General features: G+C 32.6%; 1 protein-coding gene across 2 annotated transcripts; it reads left to right on the top strand.

Moving 5' to 3' along the window:
- Positions 1–8,001: 8,001 nt before the first annotated feature.
- Positions 8,002–12,592, top strand: LOC133804042 (transcription factor bHLH110). 2 transcript variants are annotated; one of them, XM_062242189.1, is made up of 7 exons: positions 8,002–8,507; positions 9,084–9,936; positions 10,498–10,626; positions 10,770–10,835; positions 11,446–11,511; positions 11,938–11,997; positions 12,162–12,592. In XM_062242189.1, the coding sequence occupies exons 1-7, from the start codon at positions 8,344–8,346 to the stop codon at positions 12,312–12,314; spliced, it is 1,491 nt and encodes a 496-aa protein (XP_062098173.1). In that variant the 5' UTR covers positions 8,002–8,343; the 3' UTR covers positions 12,315–12,592. The 2 variants fall into 2 exon arrangements, with proteins under 2 accessions (XP_062098173.1, XP_062098172.1); XM_062242188.1 differs by having other exon boundaries at positions 8,003–8,507; positions 10,495–10,626.
- The last annotated feature ends 6,067 nt before the right edge of the window (positions 12,593–18,659 follow it).

Here is an 18,659-nt window from a genome sequence, read left to right as displayed (position 1 = left end):
GTGGCTGAGGCAGTGGGGTGGGCCCTCGACGGTGGAGGAGGTGGTGGGGGCAGTGGTTGGGGCGGTGGTGGGGGCACTCGGCAGAGAGAGAGAGAGAGAGAGAAATGGTGCAGAGAGAGATAGAGTGGTTTTAGAAAATGAGGAAGAAGAAGGGTTGTAGTTCTGTTTATTCGCCACAAATAACCAAGGAAAAACGCCGCAAATAAGGCACACAACGTCATTTCAATAACTCATTTAGAAACCCTAAACATATTTGCGGCGAATATTTTCGCCGCAAATAATAATAATATCGCTGCAAATAATTGCCAAAAAAATGATCGTGAGATTTTTCCTCCAATATTACATATTTTTTCTTCTTCATTATTTGCGAAGAAAATATTCGCCGCAAATAATGTCATATGGCCGGTAATAATCTGAAGAAACCCCGCCTGTGAACAATAATCGAAAGTATATACGCGTCAATTAATTATACTTATTTGCGGCGAAAATGTCGCCGCAAATAGTTGATTTGCGCAATAACTACCCTTAACTCATACTTTCTTTATTTGCGACGGAAACCATTATTCGTCGCAAATAATCCTATTATTTGTGACAAATATATATCGCCGCAAATAACATTTTTTCTTGTAGTGGCAGGCCTAGCATCCAGAGGGTCATCAGGCATAACACCCAAGCTCTAAAGGGTCGTCAGGCCTAGCACCTAAGTCTCATAGACCAACCAAGACTTATCATTTTCCCGAAGGTTTCAATCGTACATCGTCAACCACGATCCAGAAAAACAACGAGAAGACCCACGATCTCATAATCATAGGGAGGTGGACACATATCTCCACTATCCAATAATTGTGTACCAAACCACGATCTCTAGTATTACTGATAATATAATAGCCCGTGGGTACTATAAATAAAGGACCCAAGACTTCATAAAGAGATTTTTTGGGGATCTTTTCTTGGAACGATTTTGAGAGAGATTTTCTAGGGAGAAACTCTGGGCAAATTTGTAACGAATGAATACTTCAGTTCATCCATGTAATTGTCTATCGAGTGATTCAATACCAAAGACTAAGTAGATTAGGTTATTATTGTTCATCAGAACAGGACTGAACCACTATAAAATTTATGTGTTTATTTAAAATATTTGTATTCTATCGTATATTATATTCATTTCATTCAAAATGTGTCATATACTATATACATATGACCGTTGACCAATTTCACAAGTCAATAATTTTTAATTAATTTTAAATCTATTTTTAAAACATTTATTAGTTAGACAAATAATAAAAATATGACACCTGGTAGGATATTTTTTTAAATTAATTTTAATTACTTAATTACATATAATTGAGGTCAGTTTTGTCATATTAATAAAACTTGATAACTAAATTTGACTCTAGAATACATTTTATCTACTTTTTCCAAATTACAAAGTATATGATGATTATGGGTGAGAAATTGGGTATCAATCCTGCATTTCGTTAAAACACAGTGATACCAAATGAGTATATTTTCATATACATAAATCTATATTGTTTTGTTTTGATATTATGTAGCTTTCTAACTAAAATTATTTAAGATAATTTTACTATATAAATAAGATATGGTTTTAAACTAGAATTGACTTGATAGTAGTATTTTATGATATCAAATTGACATTCTTTAAATTATATTGAATCTAGAGTGTTACAAAATGTTCATATCATAAAAAAGACTAAAAAAAATATACACTTACATTTTTTATTTTATTGTTTAATTAATAATATTTTTGGGAGCATATGTGGTAGGGTCGTCCTTTTTACCCTACTAGTACAACACGCTCCCTATGTGGGCGTGTGGACGTGTGGAGGCTTTTTTATCCTGTTTTTATGATGACATTCATTGTAGTTATAACAAACCTTCTACAAGTTTTTGAGAAATTATTTTTTAAAAAAAATTACCATGTCGAAAATATAGTTCAAACAATTGCTTTTACAAGCTTATAAAAAAACAAGCACGAGTTCAACAAACTATTTGAATTCTATTTTGGTTTGTATTATATTTAATTAATAATATTTTGATAAAAATTTATAAATGTACTACAGATTTTTATTAGATAAATTTCAGCTACTTTGTCATAATAAAATTTATTTGTACCAAAATTAGTGAATTTATATGTAAGTTGAAATATATTTATTTGAAATTAATTAGATATGTTATTTATTTAAAATTATTATTTTATTTTTGAAAAAATGATTTAAAAAAAATGGCAGCACATCCTTGGATGTGCTTTGCCACTAGTATACTAATATTCGGCCAAAAGTAATTCAATCATGCTGAATATGTATAGGATGGGATGTCCACATATATTATATAGATAGACGATTTTTATGGAATTACGTTCACAAGTTAGATGTATGTTTATTTCATCGAAATTCATATGATATGTTTCCTTTACTCTTGTCTCGGCAAAAATATACTGTCACATTTTTTTTGTTGAGTACGTGTAAAAAACACTTTCTTTTGTGGTTATTAAGAGAGGAAAAAAGTAGCTTTATAAAATAAGAGGAAAAGCCAAAAGTAGACCTATATTGACCAAAGAAATAGAGGCAACTGTAATGTCGTTGAATGATACTACTTACACTAAAATCCCATTTAATAAATATTTACTTAACAAACAAACAATATTTTTTTATTTTAATTTCTTGATAGATAACGCAACGGATAAGAGCGAGTAATATAATCGGTAATTCCAAATGTTCAATTATTCAGGGTTCGAGCTCATCAATTAGTGGCTTCTTAATTAACATGAACTGATTGAAGACTTAGCTAGGCTTATGTTAAAGGTATGTGGTCACTTTCAAAGACCCCAACCGGACTAGTACACATATATTGTACTATATTGTCTTTATATATAATATATGCTTATAACTATATACTGCTAATAAAGAAAAGTAAATAAAGTACAATTGTTGATTATTGAAGCAAGTCTAAGCCCGATCGATTGAAATTATATAAGATATTCACTATACAAGTTCATGATTCTTCAATTCCTCTGCAATGGAAACGTTCAGTGGTTTCGTTTGTTTCCAGAGTAACCCGATCGAGCTAGCATACATCATCATCTTCTTCTGTATATTAATTTATACATATACGTTATACACTGCTACAGAAATGACCATTCTCCTTACTTTTTAATTTGAATTCTGATGGCTTCTCACGATTTTAACAAGCGATCGAGACATATATTTGACCATAAAAGAGAATGACGCTTAACAAAAAATATGTAGTCTAATGAGCGAAGACCCCAAGCCAAAATTAAATAAATGTATACATTTGCTAAAGTACTTTTTTAAAAAAAAAAGTTTATGAACCAAAATTCATTAAATATATATATATATATATTTATGGAGGGCGAGTAATGAATACACACAAAGGCGAAGGCTTAGGCTTGAGAGATCGAAAGAGAGAAAATAGAGCTTGTGGTGACCTTTATTTCTATGGTTTGCTACAACTTGAGAAAGAAAGAAAGAAACAAAACTCTAAAAAAGTTCTCTAAAAATGTTCGGCTTATTAAGTGGGTTGAGGTGCGCGCTTTTCAGTATTTGATGAAATACTAAAGGGAAATTTTACTATGTATAATATTGTGTATAATTATTAAATAATACCAGCACTAATTAGTTTTTCAAATTTGTGCTAAATTTTCACCAAGTACCAAAAATACCTCTCTCATTTTTTCTCTCTCACACTCTCTCTATCTCTCTGTTGCTCTCAATCCCTTCCTCCCCGAAACCCAAACCCAAACCGAAGGCAAACCTCAAAAAACAAAACCCAGAATCAATCTCACCCTCTTTCTTTCTCTTCTCCGAAGTCGGCCACCCAAACTCGTCGAACCAACATCGGCAACGAAGCTCTAAACCCACGGCGTCGAACCTGTCAATCGAACCCATATTCTCATTATTGTTGTTTTGATCCTTTTGAATCTGGTGGTGTGGAATGGGTATCACAGTTCTTAGGTCTGCGTTTTTCTGTCGGTTTTTTCTGGGTTTGAACCAGTAGCTCGATAGGTTCGATGAAGGTTCGATAGAAGCTCAATTAATCTATGGCAATAAATGAAACTAGCTCAATAAGCTCGATTATGGTTCGATAGTAGGCTCGATAAGGTAGTTTGAATGGTTCGATGGTGGATCAATAGGATCTCGATAGGAGCTCGAGGGATCTGTGGTATTAGATTACAAGGGCTCGATAGGTTTGATACTGGTTTGATATTAGACTTGATTATAGATCAATGGTTATTTATGTAGACATATTTTGCTTAGCTCGATAGACTCGACACTGGCTCGATAGTCTCTATAGATTTAGGTTGTTAATATTGCTCGATATTTGCTCAATAGGGTATGTTGCAGCTCGATTATAGCTCGATAGAGCTTGATGACAACTTATTTCAGATTTTTGATGATTTTTTTTTAATTGTTTTGATTCTGTTTTCTTACCAATTTTTTTCATGTGTTGTTGCAGATGCCTAAGTTGCTTCTGCTAGGTGTTCAACGCCCTTGACTTGGTGGGTGTTCGACGTCCACCAGGATGACTAGAGCTGGTGCCAGGTGTTCGACGTCCTTGACTTGGTGGGTTCGCCCGTGCAATGGGACGTATTGGCTGTTCTTGTGCTTGTTCTACTTGCAAATGTTCAGCTATTGGATCGTCATTCACTGAATTGTATCCTATGTCCTCATTATATTCAGCTACTGGATCGTCATTCACATAGGGGTTGTACTCATATACTGGTTGTCCCTCAGGTCACCAATAGGACATCCTAAAGTACTGGTTGCTCCCTCAGGTCCGGGAGTGGAATATGGATCTGCAATGACAATCTTTTTAACAGGAGTGACACACAAGACCAACCTTTCTTTAGATGTTACTCCTAAGAATGCACAGACACCAAGATCACTCTCAACATGAACGGGTGTAAACAGTTGGTCGCTGCATGTGTAAGGAACCTCCAATTTTAACCCATAAATCTGTTTATCAACTTTAAGCTCCTTGTGCAATATGTCAAGAAGTTGCAAGTACATTACAGTATCCTCCATCGGTATCACCATGCATTGAGGGTCCTTGAAAATCCACTTATTTCCTTGTAATTCCCAAACACCATTGTAGGTTACAAAAACGTAAACAATGGACCCTGTGTGGAAAAGAACATTGAATTGTTAAGAAAACTGTCAATTTTTCAGAAATTCATGAAAAAACACCATTATCGAGCTTTATCGATCTATAATCGAACTCTATCGAGTTACTATCGAGCACATAAACAAGCTCTTATCGAGTTAGTATCGAGCTACCATTTCTTAAACCGAACATAAAACCTAACCAAAACCTTCATCGAACCCTATCGAGCACAAATCGAGAAAACAACTACACTAAATATTCTAGGGTCCAATTGAACCCTTATCGAGTTGCCATCGAGCACCATCGAGCCCATAATCCAGCTCTTATTGAGTTAGTATCGAGCTACCATTTCTTAAACTGAATATAAAACCTAACCAAAACCTTAATCGAACCCTATCGAGCACATATCAAGAAAACAACTACACTAAATATTCTAGGGTCCAATCGAACCCTAATCGAGTTGTCATCGTGCACAATCGAACAACAAAACCTAAAACTATCGAGTTATTATCGAACTATATCGAGCAGCATCGAGCTCATAAAAGAACATTCTTCTACATACCATCGAGCTACTATCGAACCGTTATCGAGCTCCTATCGAGTAAAAAATTTGCAAAAAATCCAGAAAACACACAGCGCAGAATCTCACTAAAAAGACTCAAAAAACACACCAATACAGGCTTAAATTTGTTCAAAATAGCCACAAAAAAAAAAATGTAAACAAATAATACTTAACACATAAAATGAACAATCTTATTACCCATAGTTTTTCTCCTCCAAAAACACTCAAAATGGATGTTGCATTTGATATTGGAGACTTCACAGAGACAATGGAGATAACTTACAATAATTTCGACATGAAAATCATACAAATCTATAGGTTTTAGGGAGTATTTCGTGATAATAAGAGAGAGAGAAGAGTGAGGAAGAGAAGATTTTAGGATTTAAAGATATAATGAGAGTGATATTTTGGGTATGAGAGAAATGTTTAGCATCAAATTGAAAATATTATTAGTGCTAGGACTTTTTGGTAATATTAGGCATTATTAAGTATCAATAGTGAAATTTCCCATACTAAAAGCCTAAAAACATGTTTAACATAAAATTGACATATAGACGTGTTTTTAAAAGCTCTAAAAAAATTTATATTGATTTTATGTTAGAACTGATGTAAAATAAAACAAATTAATTAAGCTTTAATTAACCCTAATTTTATATAATTTTGTTAACAGTAACGTTTTGACTTTTCAATTAAAATGGCATAAAAACATTATTTTCTATAGTAGTGGCATGGTGTTAAGAGCTAATATAATATATGTGAGGGTTGCGGTAGAAGCAAATCTGAAGACACATGCGAGATGCTTGCAAGGCTAGAGACTCGGCATGTATACTTTTCAAAGCAAAATGAACTATATAAATATATATATATATAGGTTAATTAATTAGCACAACTAATAACATTTTTCAATCTGTGGCTGAATTAGTAATAATAAGTCTTATGTGCTTTTTTTGAGAACTTTTAATTATGACAAATTCAACTCATGAGCTCTCTCTACTTAGCCTTCAGGTCAGTATCTTCTGTTTATGCATATATTTACAGGAGTTATATAAATTAAAATTTATAGGAAAAATTTCAGTCCAAGAACATATGCACGCACATGCATATATATATATATATATTATATCATAAAAACTAATTAAAACATGATCATCATCTACAAGTTACAAGCGCACACACTATTCATAGAATATATATTCTTTTTGACCTTATAATGCACACAGTAGAATATATAAATATACATATTCCCTTTAACCTTATCACCAGTATTCTCAAAAAAAAAAAATTTTAAAAAAAAAAAGCAAGGTTTGGGAATTGGGTGATGTGTATGAAGTGTTATATTAATTCTAGTAATGCTGATTAAAAGGTGCAAGGATTTTAATTTAATTTTTATTGTATATATAAATCTTAAGTAAATAGTACTATAAATTTATATATATATATGTTAATTTGTGGCATTCAATATATAAGCTTGCCTGTCCACGAAATAGGCATATCCCTATTAGAAAAGGTAAAATAGATCGCGATGTTGGTGCATGAGAGAAGTGGAGGAACAACTTATTTTCTGAATTTAGTCACCAGTTTTACCCCATATCAATTTTCTAAACTAGCTAGCTTTTACGTAAATTACCAAGCATCATGAACCTAAAAAAAAGGGACTTAATTAAATTTAAAAAAAAAAGTAGCCAGATGCAGGATAGCTTTTAATTTAATAATTATTACAACAAAATTTGGTTACTCTTTTTCTTTTTCTAGTTATAATTACGTTAAAACAAATATATGTATATTTCAATGAACTGTTCATTTCAATTTTAATTCTGGGCACAATATAATAAGTGTGAATTAAAAATAAAAGTAAAGTAGTCATAACTTTTTTTTTTTTGGAAAGGTACTGATAACTATTTTTATACATAAATATCATTTGGTTTGTATGATATTATAATTAATTTTACAATGGTGATCGAACCATCGATCTAGGTTAATTACCGACCAAAATATACACTTCAAATATAAGAGAGGTACGATGGACAAAGTGGGGTTGTGAGAGAGAGAGAGAGAGAGAGAGCGTGGTAGCTATCATTATTCTCTTCTGGGACCTTAGTTGACAACCTTGGGATCGAAGGCTTGGAATTAATCATGGCATGGAGGAAGTATAATCATCTGCCTGTAATTGCAGAGAGAGTGCTCTATTTTTTATGATTAAAAATAAATACAAAAAAAAAAAAGGCATACCGAGAGAGAGAGAGAGAGGATTAAAAAAAAAGGATATAAATTAGAATTAAAGTGTGAGAGAGAAAGAGAGTGCTATAGAGATAAATAACTCACGCTCTCTCCCCTCTTCTCTCTTCTTTATCTTTCTTTTCAAGGCTAGCTACTTTATATATTAAGATGAAACTTGAAAGAGTAAAGAGAAAAAACTGAGAAAAGTGGCTAAAAGCAAGTTGAAAGAAAGAGAAGTCCATCGTATGGGAGGCACCTGATCCCTATCATCAGCCAAGAAAGAAAGAAAGAATAGAGAGAGATTCCTCAAGAGCTAGCAAAGCTATACCTAATTACTCACTCTCTCTCTCTCTCTAGCCAAATTTTTATTATTAGTCATCTTGGGATTCTCAAGCTTTTAAAACCACTTAATTATAATCATCATGGAGTCTGCAAATCTCCGCCACCAGCACCAGCTCCCAGACCAGCTTGTTGGGTCTCCTCCACTACCTTTAGGAATAGGCGCTGCCCCATCTTGCTATGGATTTGGAAGCAGCAGCAACCACCACCACGCATGGTCCTCATCACCCACTACTTCTTCCATTTTGTAAGTTAATTGGAAAAACTACTAATAATATTTACATATACACCGTTCTCTTCTCTATCTCTTTCTCTCTCAACTCGAAATCTTCTTTCTCCCCTCAATAATGATCTTCTTTTTTAAAAAAAAAATTGTTCAATATACTACTGTACCATTTATATCCTTCCTAATTGTCCATTCATGTTACATTTATTAATAATATTCGAATTGTAAAATTTTCCGAATCGTTTCTTTATTGTTGATTTGATGTTTTAAATCAATCAGCTGAAAGTACTACATATATACATATACTACTACTATCTCGATCCCATGTTTTAGAGAAATTATATGAGGTTGAAGAGTGTTCTTATATATAGTGGAAAATAATTAAAATCATTATTATCCACAGCTTATTGTAAATTAACGAAATTACATACCTCATGCATTCTTATATAATTAACAATAGGATAACAAATTATACCCGTATGTTGGGTTTCAGAAACGAATCCTTTCAAATACCTACATATAAATTTTATTATCTCTATATATAAATGTTCATTTTTATTGTAATTAAAATGTTTGTTATATTGTATACATATGCAGCAATAATAACTTTGGTAACACCAACCCCAACTACGATGGAATGGTCTCATCAAAGTCGACTATTATTACAACAAGGCCTGTGAAAAGTAGGGTTGATCATGATAATAATATTAATCCAGTTTCTCATGATAATATTATTTCTCTCAACTCTTCCAATATGGTCAACGTCGAATTCGAGTTTCCATGGACCAATTGTAATAGTACTACTACTACTATTACTCATGAGTCAGCGTACGATATGAACCTTGCAGCAAAAATTGAGGAAGAATCGGAATCAATATCATTCCCGAAATTCGCAGAAATATTAAATAGTTGTACTTCTACTACTAGTACTACTACTAGTGCTACTACGACAAGCAGTACTACTACTAGTCCCTCCAATAGTATTAGTAATGTTAATGATGATTACGGCCACTTTTTTCTCAAGCGTAGAGATCTCATCACGACCAGTGGTAGGAATGGTACTGATGAAAATCTCTTGGTCAAAACGTTGTCGTCCTCCACCGGCCAAGTAGTCAACGTAGGGAATCAGATTTCATCAGCTACTTCAGATCAGTTCGACTCCAACATTATGAATGGTACTTTTGGTGGCTTGATGGCTGTGGGCTGTCGAGGCCAGTTTAGTCAGATTTATCCAAGTATAAATATTTCCAACTTCAACCAATCGTCGCCGTCGTCCAATATCTCGGTCACGTGCAGCTTGGACATCAACTCTATTGGTCCTCATCAGTCTTTAAACGACATGAACAATCTTGACGTTTTCAGGGAAATCCCTTCTAACAATTTTTGTGGTCTACTACGGCTTGACCAGATGCACCTACCGCAAAGGCTTTCAAGTGGCCATAGTAAAGGGGTAATTAATTTTCTTTTTCTTTTTTAATTTATTTATTATTTTCTTTTATTTCCCAAATTTCAATTCGTATACTATTTGGTAAAACATCTCTGCTTCTATTTAATTTATGCAAAAGCTTAAATCATTTGAATCTTGATTAAACTAACTAATTATATGCGCTTAGTTACTTTAAGTTAATGCTTATCCATGGAAAGGGATCTTATAGCTACAAGTCACTATACATAGCAGAGCGAGAGAGAGATTATAATTCTAACTATAATTTATATATTTTCTCTCATTTTATTTTAGATAAATGAATCTGCCCAAAAGTTGGAAAGAAATAAAATACAGTATGTATAATTAATGCACTATTAATCGTTATTTTTTATTCAGTTATGTACTGTACTGAAGATATTTTTCTAATATATATATATAATGGCTGGGGTATAGCATAGATGTATATATATTATCCTTTTTGAAAAATATAAATATGCATGTATATAATTTTTAGTTTCTTATTATGTTATTAGAAAGACGGTATTTTGAAGAAGTATTTATAATTTTTTTTTTTTTTTGAAGAAGCCATCCTTTATCAACAGTGAAATAACAGTAGCTAAAAGAGGAGGCGGTTTGATAGAGCCAAAAACGACACAGTCTGCACCAAATAAGAAGCCAAAGATGGAGTCGCGAACTTCCTGCCCACCTTTTAAAGTACGGCCAAAACTTTCGGCTTTAATTGTACTCAATATCTCTCACTACTTTATATTCAAATTTACGGCGTTAGTAGTCTATTATATTTATATGTATATATATACATATATATATCGTGGTTAATATCATGGATTTATGTACAGGTTAGAAAAGAAAAATTAGGAGATAGAATTGCAACTCTTCAACAGTTGGTGTCCCCTTTTGGCAAGGTATAATAACTAACATGTATATTATAAGAATATATAAGAAAATTATAGGCATGATGATATATACAATAATTAGCTAGGGTAAAAATTAAGTGAAACTCATTACTATATATATTTATATAATATGATGATCAGAATAAGTAGCTTGGGAAGAGACTTGTTAAATTTCATCGAAGTGTTCGGGTGGTTAATCTTGATTCATTATTGCACAAATATTATGATCGAGTATTTATTTTGAAACTATCGAAAGTAATAATGGAGATATTATTAATGCATAGTAGTACTGTTAAATATAGCTGGAATTTTTTGTTAAAAAAAAATATATATATATATAGCTGGAATTTTAGCATAAATACCTCTTGTATTTTTTGCTGTTAGACAATCTAATCTTTGAGAAACTTTTGTTGAAAATGTTTGAGTTTTAAAAACAGTATCAATTAAAAAATTGAACAACAAAGATTTGATTGCTAATGTTTTCAGAACTCAAAGACTTTATTGTCATAAAAAAAGCATCAAGAACTAGATTGTCAAACAGTAAATAGCTTAAGGAGTATTTATGTTAAAAATTCTGAGATTTTGCACTGTTTGCCTGCGATCATATATATATATGCAGACAGACACAGCTTCCGTACTAATGGAGGCTATAGGATACATCAAATTTCTTCAAAACCAAGTCGAGGTACATACTTCCCTTCTTAAAATCTTATCATCTAACTATCTATATCATTTTTATTATATATATGTGTGTATGTGAAGATAGTCAGATCAGATGATAGTTAGGGGATGGTAATCATATATATACTTATATCGATCGAAACATACATGATAAATATTTCAGTACTTTTCTCTCATGGATAAAGAGTGTGCCAAACTATGAATGAAATTATAATTAATTTTAAATTAAAAGAAACGTGTGTAATTGATTTTTTTTCCATAAAGAATGAAAAGTATTTCTTTTTCTTTTTCTTTTTTTAAAAAAAAAATAATAATAAGAAGCAGGATACTTCTATTCACCATCTAAGAAGTGTGAAATTTGAACCTTAATATGCCAAACTTGATAGCAGCTGATTCGTTTAATTTGCATTATTACATGTCTTATATGCAGACACTAAGCGTTCCATACATGAAATCTTCACGGAACAAGATCACTAAAACAACGCAAAGGGTACGTACGTAAGAGTTGAGAGTACTTGATCGATACATTAATTATGACATTTTTTAATGTACTGAAAATCTCTCTCTCTATATATATATATATATATATGTAGTTATATGTATAGGATGGACATACATATATAATTAACTAAAGCAATGCTTACAATAATTCAGGGTGTAAAAGAAGATGGAAGTGAATCAGAGCTAAAAGGAGATCTCAGAAGTCGAGGGCTTTGTCTAGTGCCATTGTCGTGCATGTCTTACGTAACCGGCGATGGTGGTGGTGGAAGTATGTGGCCACCAGCTAACTATGGTGGAAGAACTTAGTTAATTATAATTTTATCCAAATAAACAGAATAATGGTAATGTTAATTATTAGAACTCGCCATCAGGCAACTCTCATGATTGAATAATTTGTTACGCTCATGTGCATCGAAAGTATTCTCTATAAATATATAGCTAGTTTAATGGAGCAAATTTGTTCATCCTGTAAAAGGAATTAATCCAGGATAGACCAAATTTGATCCATTATTAACAAATTCATGTACTGATGTACCATTAGTTAATTATAAATGTATTCTAAAGCATAGGGTATTTTTTGCTAATTGATATACTATACCACTATTACAAAATTATATATTGACCAACCTAATAAAAAGCTCGGGTTAGCCAACATAATAAGGCCTTATTATATGTCGGCATTGACACAATAAAATTTATTATGTCACTTATTATGGAGCGACGAATTTTTTTTAAGGAAAGTGCAAGGTTATATTACATTAGTTCAGGAGTGACATAATAATAAGTTTGTTATATTTGTTATGTGCTGACATAGTAAGTCTTCTCCAAGGTGAGAGAATAACTCTTATTAACATGAGTGTGAAACTCATTCCATTATGTAGAGAAAAGTTTAATTAGAGAATCTTAAGCTTAATAAGAAACATATAATTAATGTTCTGTTTTGCAGAACATGGATGTTTACAAAAATCATGTCATCCTTATAAATCTCAAAATCGTACCTTAATATTATATTTAACGATAATTATTTTGTCATTATAGGTGTTTTTATTGCTTCATCGCTTTTTACAGCAACAATAACTAAATATCATTACTATATATAGTACTTACAACGACAAATAAAGTCGTTAGAAAAAAATTATGGTTATTACTATATATAAGAAGCTTTATTTAAAAATAAATAAGTAAAGTTTTAAATGGACATCACTTATCGCCAAAGTGACACCTATAATATGGAGTATTAAGCTATATATATTTGACATTTAATGATTCTCTATAATGTCTTACACCTATGCATTAAAAGTATTTATGAATATTTGAAGTATAAGTGTGTAAGTTATTCAAAGTTCTTCTTCATAACTAAGTGTGTAAGTCATTAAAAGTGGTGGGAGACGTTAATTACAAATTTCAGAATAAATTAATTAATTTATAAAACTTGCAGCTTATGAAGACCTCTAACGTCTCCCCTCGGTAGACGTGGAGGATATCTAACGTCTATCCTGGGAAGACGTGCCACATCGGATGTCTCCTCATGGGAGACGTTAGATGTCCTCCACGTCTACCGAGTGAAGACGTTAAAGGTCTTCCCTTACTATATATACACAACTTCCTTCTTCCCCGAGCCACACGAACCATAGAAAGATCGAAGGACAATTTCAGCAACGTTTTTGGGCGATTTTCGGGTGCTATTTCGCGATTTTGGGCTCTAAAAATCTCATTTAAGGTATGATTGTAAGATTAAATGAATGTATTATAGTTAGGATAATGATTTTTGTTATTTTCTTTAATTATTAGTGGGTTAGCATTGAATTTTTAGGGTTTGTATATGTTGCGGTTTTGGGCGAACCATGGCTCAATAAAATTGATTCCAAGCATATTTGAGGTAAGATTCCAAAATTAAACAATGTATTATTGATAGAATGATAGAAAAAATGATTTTTGTGCATTATTTCTGTAACGCCCTACTACCTTAGAGTCATTACTAAGTGAGTTTAAAATGTGCATTTAACTTGCTAACCAAGCATTTAGCTCAAAAGTGTAACTAAACTGTACTAAAATCACATAATTTGAAATTGTAACCATTCATTGAAAATTATAAGTGTTTTACATTAGGGATCCCAAAATACTGTTTATAAATATTTACAACTCAAAATGTGCTTTAGGTCGACTAAACGACAAAATAGAATCCAGTACAAAACATCTCCCAAAAATACCCCTGGCCGTGGCAGCCAGGCAGACCAGACATGTACGCGTCGCCTCACACTCTCTGTACTCATGGTTGGCCGATCTTCCCCTTGCCCTTACCTGCACCACAGAGAGCACCCGTGAGCCGAATCCCAATAAGAAAACTCACACAAATAGATAACATATGCATATCAATCACTCAGCATATAGCAAACCTATGTGCTTTACCGGGCCCTGGGTTCGCGGTTCACACCATAAGGATATCCCAGGTATCATTTAGGGTCTTACCCTGGCAACTCGCACTTCACGTGCTAACCCTTGCCGTTCTCGGCCTTCGTCGTTCCCGGCTCTTGCCGATCATACACATATTTGCATACATAGCACAATTAATCAAACATTTAAACATGTTTTAACATAATCAATGGGCTATATCTTGCACATAATCATATAGGGTCGTGCCCTGCAACACAGATATGGGGCCTCACCCTGCTCTGTGGGTACAGCAGTTTTCTTACCTATGTCTCGAGCTTCTAAGCACTGAAACCTCAAGCACGGTCCTCTAACCCGAGCCTTGCTGAACACCTAGTCACAACACAAACATAGCACCCTCATTACTAACCAATTTATAATCATCTCCCGAAACCAATCCTGAGCTCTCAGGACCTCCCATTTCCCCCCATAAGGTAGCTGAAGCATCCCCCGAGCCCCCTGAACCAAAACCCCAAAATCACATTTTTCCCATACCCAGAAATGGCCTAGCGCTCATGGCACTCCCCTATAGGGGCCGCGGCGCCCAGCATGGTGCCCTTCCCCTGATGCATCCTAGCACCGCGGCACAGAAGAACAGGGTCGCAGCGCCCTTACGCGAACCCAGAAATCTTGGTTTTTCCCCAACATTTTCCCGAGCCAAAACTCTTCCAAATCAACCCCAGGACATACCTAAGTCCCAAATTCAATCAAAAACCCCAAATAGACCACAAGGCAACCTAAAAACATCAATAACAAGCCCATACACATATTCAAACCCACGATTCACAAATTGGTTAAAAACTTCATAGAACTTAAACCACCCTTCAGAAATCTTAAACCACGCCAGCAATCAACTTCAAAGATGCACGAAATTCTTACCTCAAACTGAAATTCGACTCTGAGCTCCTTTCAAACCCAACTCCTAGCTTAATTCCTTTGATTCTCAAGCTGATTTTCACAATTATTAAACCAAAACCCAACTTTCAGTATTCAACCCAAACTCTAAAAGAACTTACAAGAAAACTAAAATTCAGAGATGAAGCTTTACCTCTGGATTAACCTTGGCCTATGCTTGATTCTAGTTGCCTCAATTCAGCCTTGAATTCCTTCCTTAGCCTCAAAGATATTCAGCTCTCTTCCACCTTTTTCTCCTAGCTTTTTGGTTCCTCTAGACTTCCAACATAAACATCCAGATTATGCTTAAGAGTAAATAACGTATATAACTTTCCTCAGCCAAGATTATCTTCTCCTAAGGCCAAATGACCCAATTGCCCTCCTTTCAAACTTAGTTTCTAGCTAACCCTCAAGGGCATTCTAGACTTTTCCTTAATCTCTTGCAAGAATACCACTTTCCACTTAAAACAACTATCCTCAAGAGTTACCTATAGTTACCCAAGTTACTAAAGTGCCACTAACCATTCCTCAACAACTCCCATACTCAATTTATAATATACCCAAAATACCCCTAGGCTCCTCCCGAGCTGTGTATTCGACCTCGTTGTGACTTTCTAGCTAAACAGCTCCCTAGGACCATCTCGGATCATGCACTGCAATTATATCACGACCCACATGTGGTATCAATCACAATACACATAAATATAACATTTATGCCTCCAACGGGCTGAAATTGCAAATATGCCCCTAATAGCCAAATGGGGCCCACATGCATATTTAATTGCCTAAACATGCACTCTAATCACATATTCATTAAATTCACATATTAATACAATATAACAATTATTGCCCTCCAGGCACACTAATCAAGGCCCCAAGCCTCATTAGCAAATTTGGGTCGCTACAATTTTATATGATTTGTGAGTTTATTAGAAATATTTGTTTAAAGTATGAAAATTAATTTTAGTGTAGATTTGAGATACTACATTGTGTTACTCTTAAGATGATACAAATATGTTTACTATTTTAATTTTTTTTTACTATTTAATCTGAAAATATACTATTTAAAAAAAATTATTAATTTTTTAGGTTGATTAAGTATATATATGTATATATGTTTTGCTAAAATTTATTTAATAACTGTTAAAGTAAGGAAAAAATAATTTTAATTTTACATACCAAATTGCATGTATATATATATATAAGTAATTCAAGTATATATGTTTATGATTTTTTTAATTTATTTTATTATTTAATTTGAAAATTATATATATATATATTTGTATATATATTTCAAATATTTTATTAACATTTAACTATGTTGATTATATATAGTTATATTTTTTATTTGTTTAGTAATCTTTTATTTATTAATTAATTTAATTTTGCATGTTGTGGTTTTATTGGAGTGAGATTTTAGGGTGATTTTTGTGAGATTTTTGTCTCAAAATTTCTATTTCAAGCACACATTTGAGGTTTTTAAGATTCTAAAATTACAATAAGTTATGGTTAATCCAATTATTTAGTGATATTTGTTTAGCAATCTTTTATTTATTAACTAATTTGTAGGTTGTGAATTTAATAGCAAAGTGCATTGCAAAGTGAAGTAAATTTGTTAGCTATGATTATTAATTGCAAGAGGTGCATACATTCTCTTATTCTTATTTTAATATTATTAAACTCTTGTTAGAGGAGTTTGAATACCTTAAATATTCATCCATAGTAAAGTAGGTTCTGAGATTAAAATTGTGTGTTGTGGTGATAACAAAATGTTGATAACTCTGTGCTTTAGTGAAGTAGGTTTTGGAAAATTTGTCTGTGTGCTGCGGAGCTATAAGGAAGAAACTTATTGTGTATTGTTTGAATTGTTTGACTTGTTGTTCACGGATGGTTAAAACACTATTATAGGGGAAATGATGCCTGATTTTGTCTAGAATTATGTATTATATTATAATATTTGAATTGTGTTGTGCTTATTTGATTGGATTTGATTAGATTGACAGATGGTTAAGTAACTAATATAGGGAAAATATTTGTCAGATGCTCGTTCGTATGTTAAAATATTATAAAAGTTTATGATTTATTTATTATTAAATGATATATAATCAAATAATAATAATTAACTAATATATTTTACTTTGTATTTTTTGTAGCTAAACACTACGCCATATACACTAGCACAAATTGATGAAATTCGACATCATTGGACGACCGATATGCTACTGATAGTTCAAAGTTATCATCCCAATTATTAGGTTTTTGTCTTTAACTTTTTCTTTCTTGCCATGCCTAGCTAGCTAATATAATATTTATTAATTTTGTATGTGTAACAACAAATATTACATTTTTGTATATTTAGCTGGCTAAGACATATTATATACACATTTCAGTTTTTATTAACGAAAATTCACAATTTAAATTTGCATATATAATTTAGATTTTTTAATTAATATATTTAATTATATAATATAATAAAGCATTTAATTGTATTAATTAATATATTAAAAATAATAATTTTTAAAAAAAATACAAAAATCAATGATGACTCGCGTGTAAGGAGATGTTTAATGTATTCAAAGTCTTTCCATGAGAGACGTTGTAGGTACCCTATGATGACTCCCATGGGGAGACTTTGTAGACATTCAACGTCTCCCCCTGAGAGTCATCGTAGAGTATTTTTTTACACCATACAATGACTCCCAGGGGGCGACGTTGAATGTCTACAAAGTCTCCCCGTGGGAGTCATCATAGGGTCACTTATGATGGCACCTCTAGCAACATCTCCCCTAAGGGGAGACATTGAATATCTACATTGTCTCCCCCATATAGTCATTAAACTATTATTTTGTTGTAGTGATACTATCGTAGATATCATTATATTATTATGCATCACTTGCTCTTACACTAACAAAATCTCCTACTTTTTCCATATTATGACCCCATTTGACTTAGTTTATTTTAAGTTGTTTTTAGCTTTTAGTATTAATATGACATAATAATATATATATATAATATTTAGAGTAATTATCGGCGAAAATACCTAATTTTGTCAAAATTAGCATTTTAATACCTAAGTCTTTTTTTACAACATAAATATTTTCTATCACTACAGGAAAAGAAGTATCGTCGCTGTAGATCAAGAAGTCATCGCCAAAACGTCATCGTTGTAGGTCCGTATGTATAGAGACCTACAACAACGACAAAACTTTATCGTCACCGTAGGGTTTTGCTACAGCAATGACATGTCGGTCGCAGTAGGAAATCCATTTTTTGGTTGAACTGGGATATTGCGACTGCATGTCGTCGATGTACGTGTTTGCAGAATTT

Source organism: Humulus lupulus, chromosome X (assembly GCF_963169125.1).
Source record: "Humulus lupulus chromosome X, drHumLupu1.1, whole genome shotgun sequence".
Taxonomy (NCBI): domain Eukaryota; kingdom Viridiplantae; phylum Streptophyta; class Magnoliopsida; order Rosales; family Cannabaceae; genus Humulus; species Humulus lupulus.
The sequence above is the reverse complement of the archived record's forward strand: the minus strand, read 5'-3'. Positions and strand labels throughout refer to the sequence as shown.

Bases quoted from the DNA above. Each gene is read 5' to 3' on its own strand.
- LOC133804042 (XM_062242188.1), top strand. From the start codon at position 8,344: ATGGAGTCTGCAAATCTCCGCCACCAGCACCAGCTCCCAGACCAGCTT. The intron at 10,836-11,445 runs GTATAATAACTA...ATATATATGCAG, and splicing joins TGGTGTCCCCTTTTGGCAAG to ACAGACACAGCTTCCGTACT. The intron at 11,512-11,937 runs GTACATACTTCC...TCTTATATGCAG, and splicing joins TTCTTCAAAACCAAGTCGAG to ACACTAAGCGTTCCATACAT.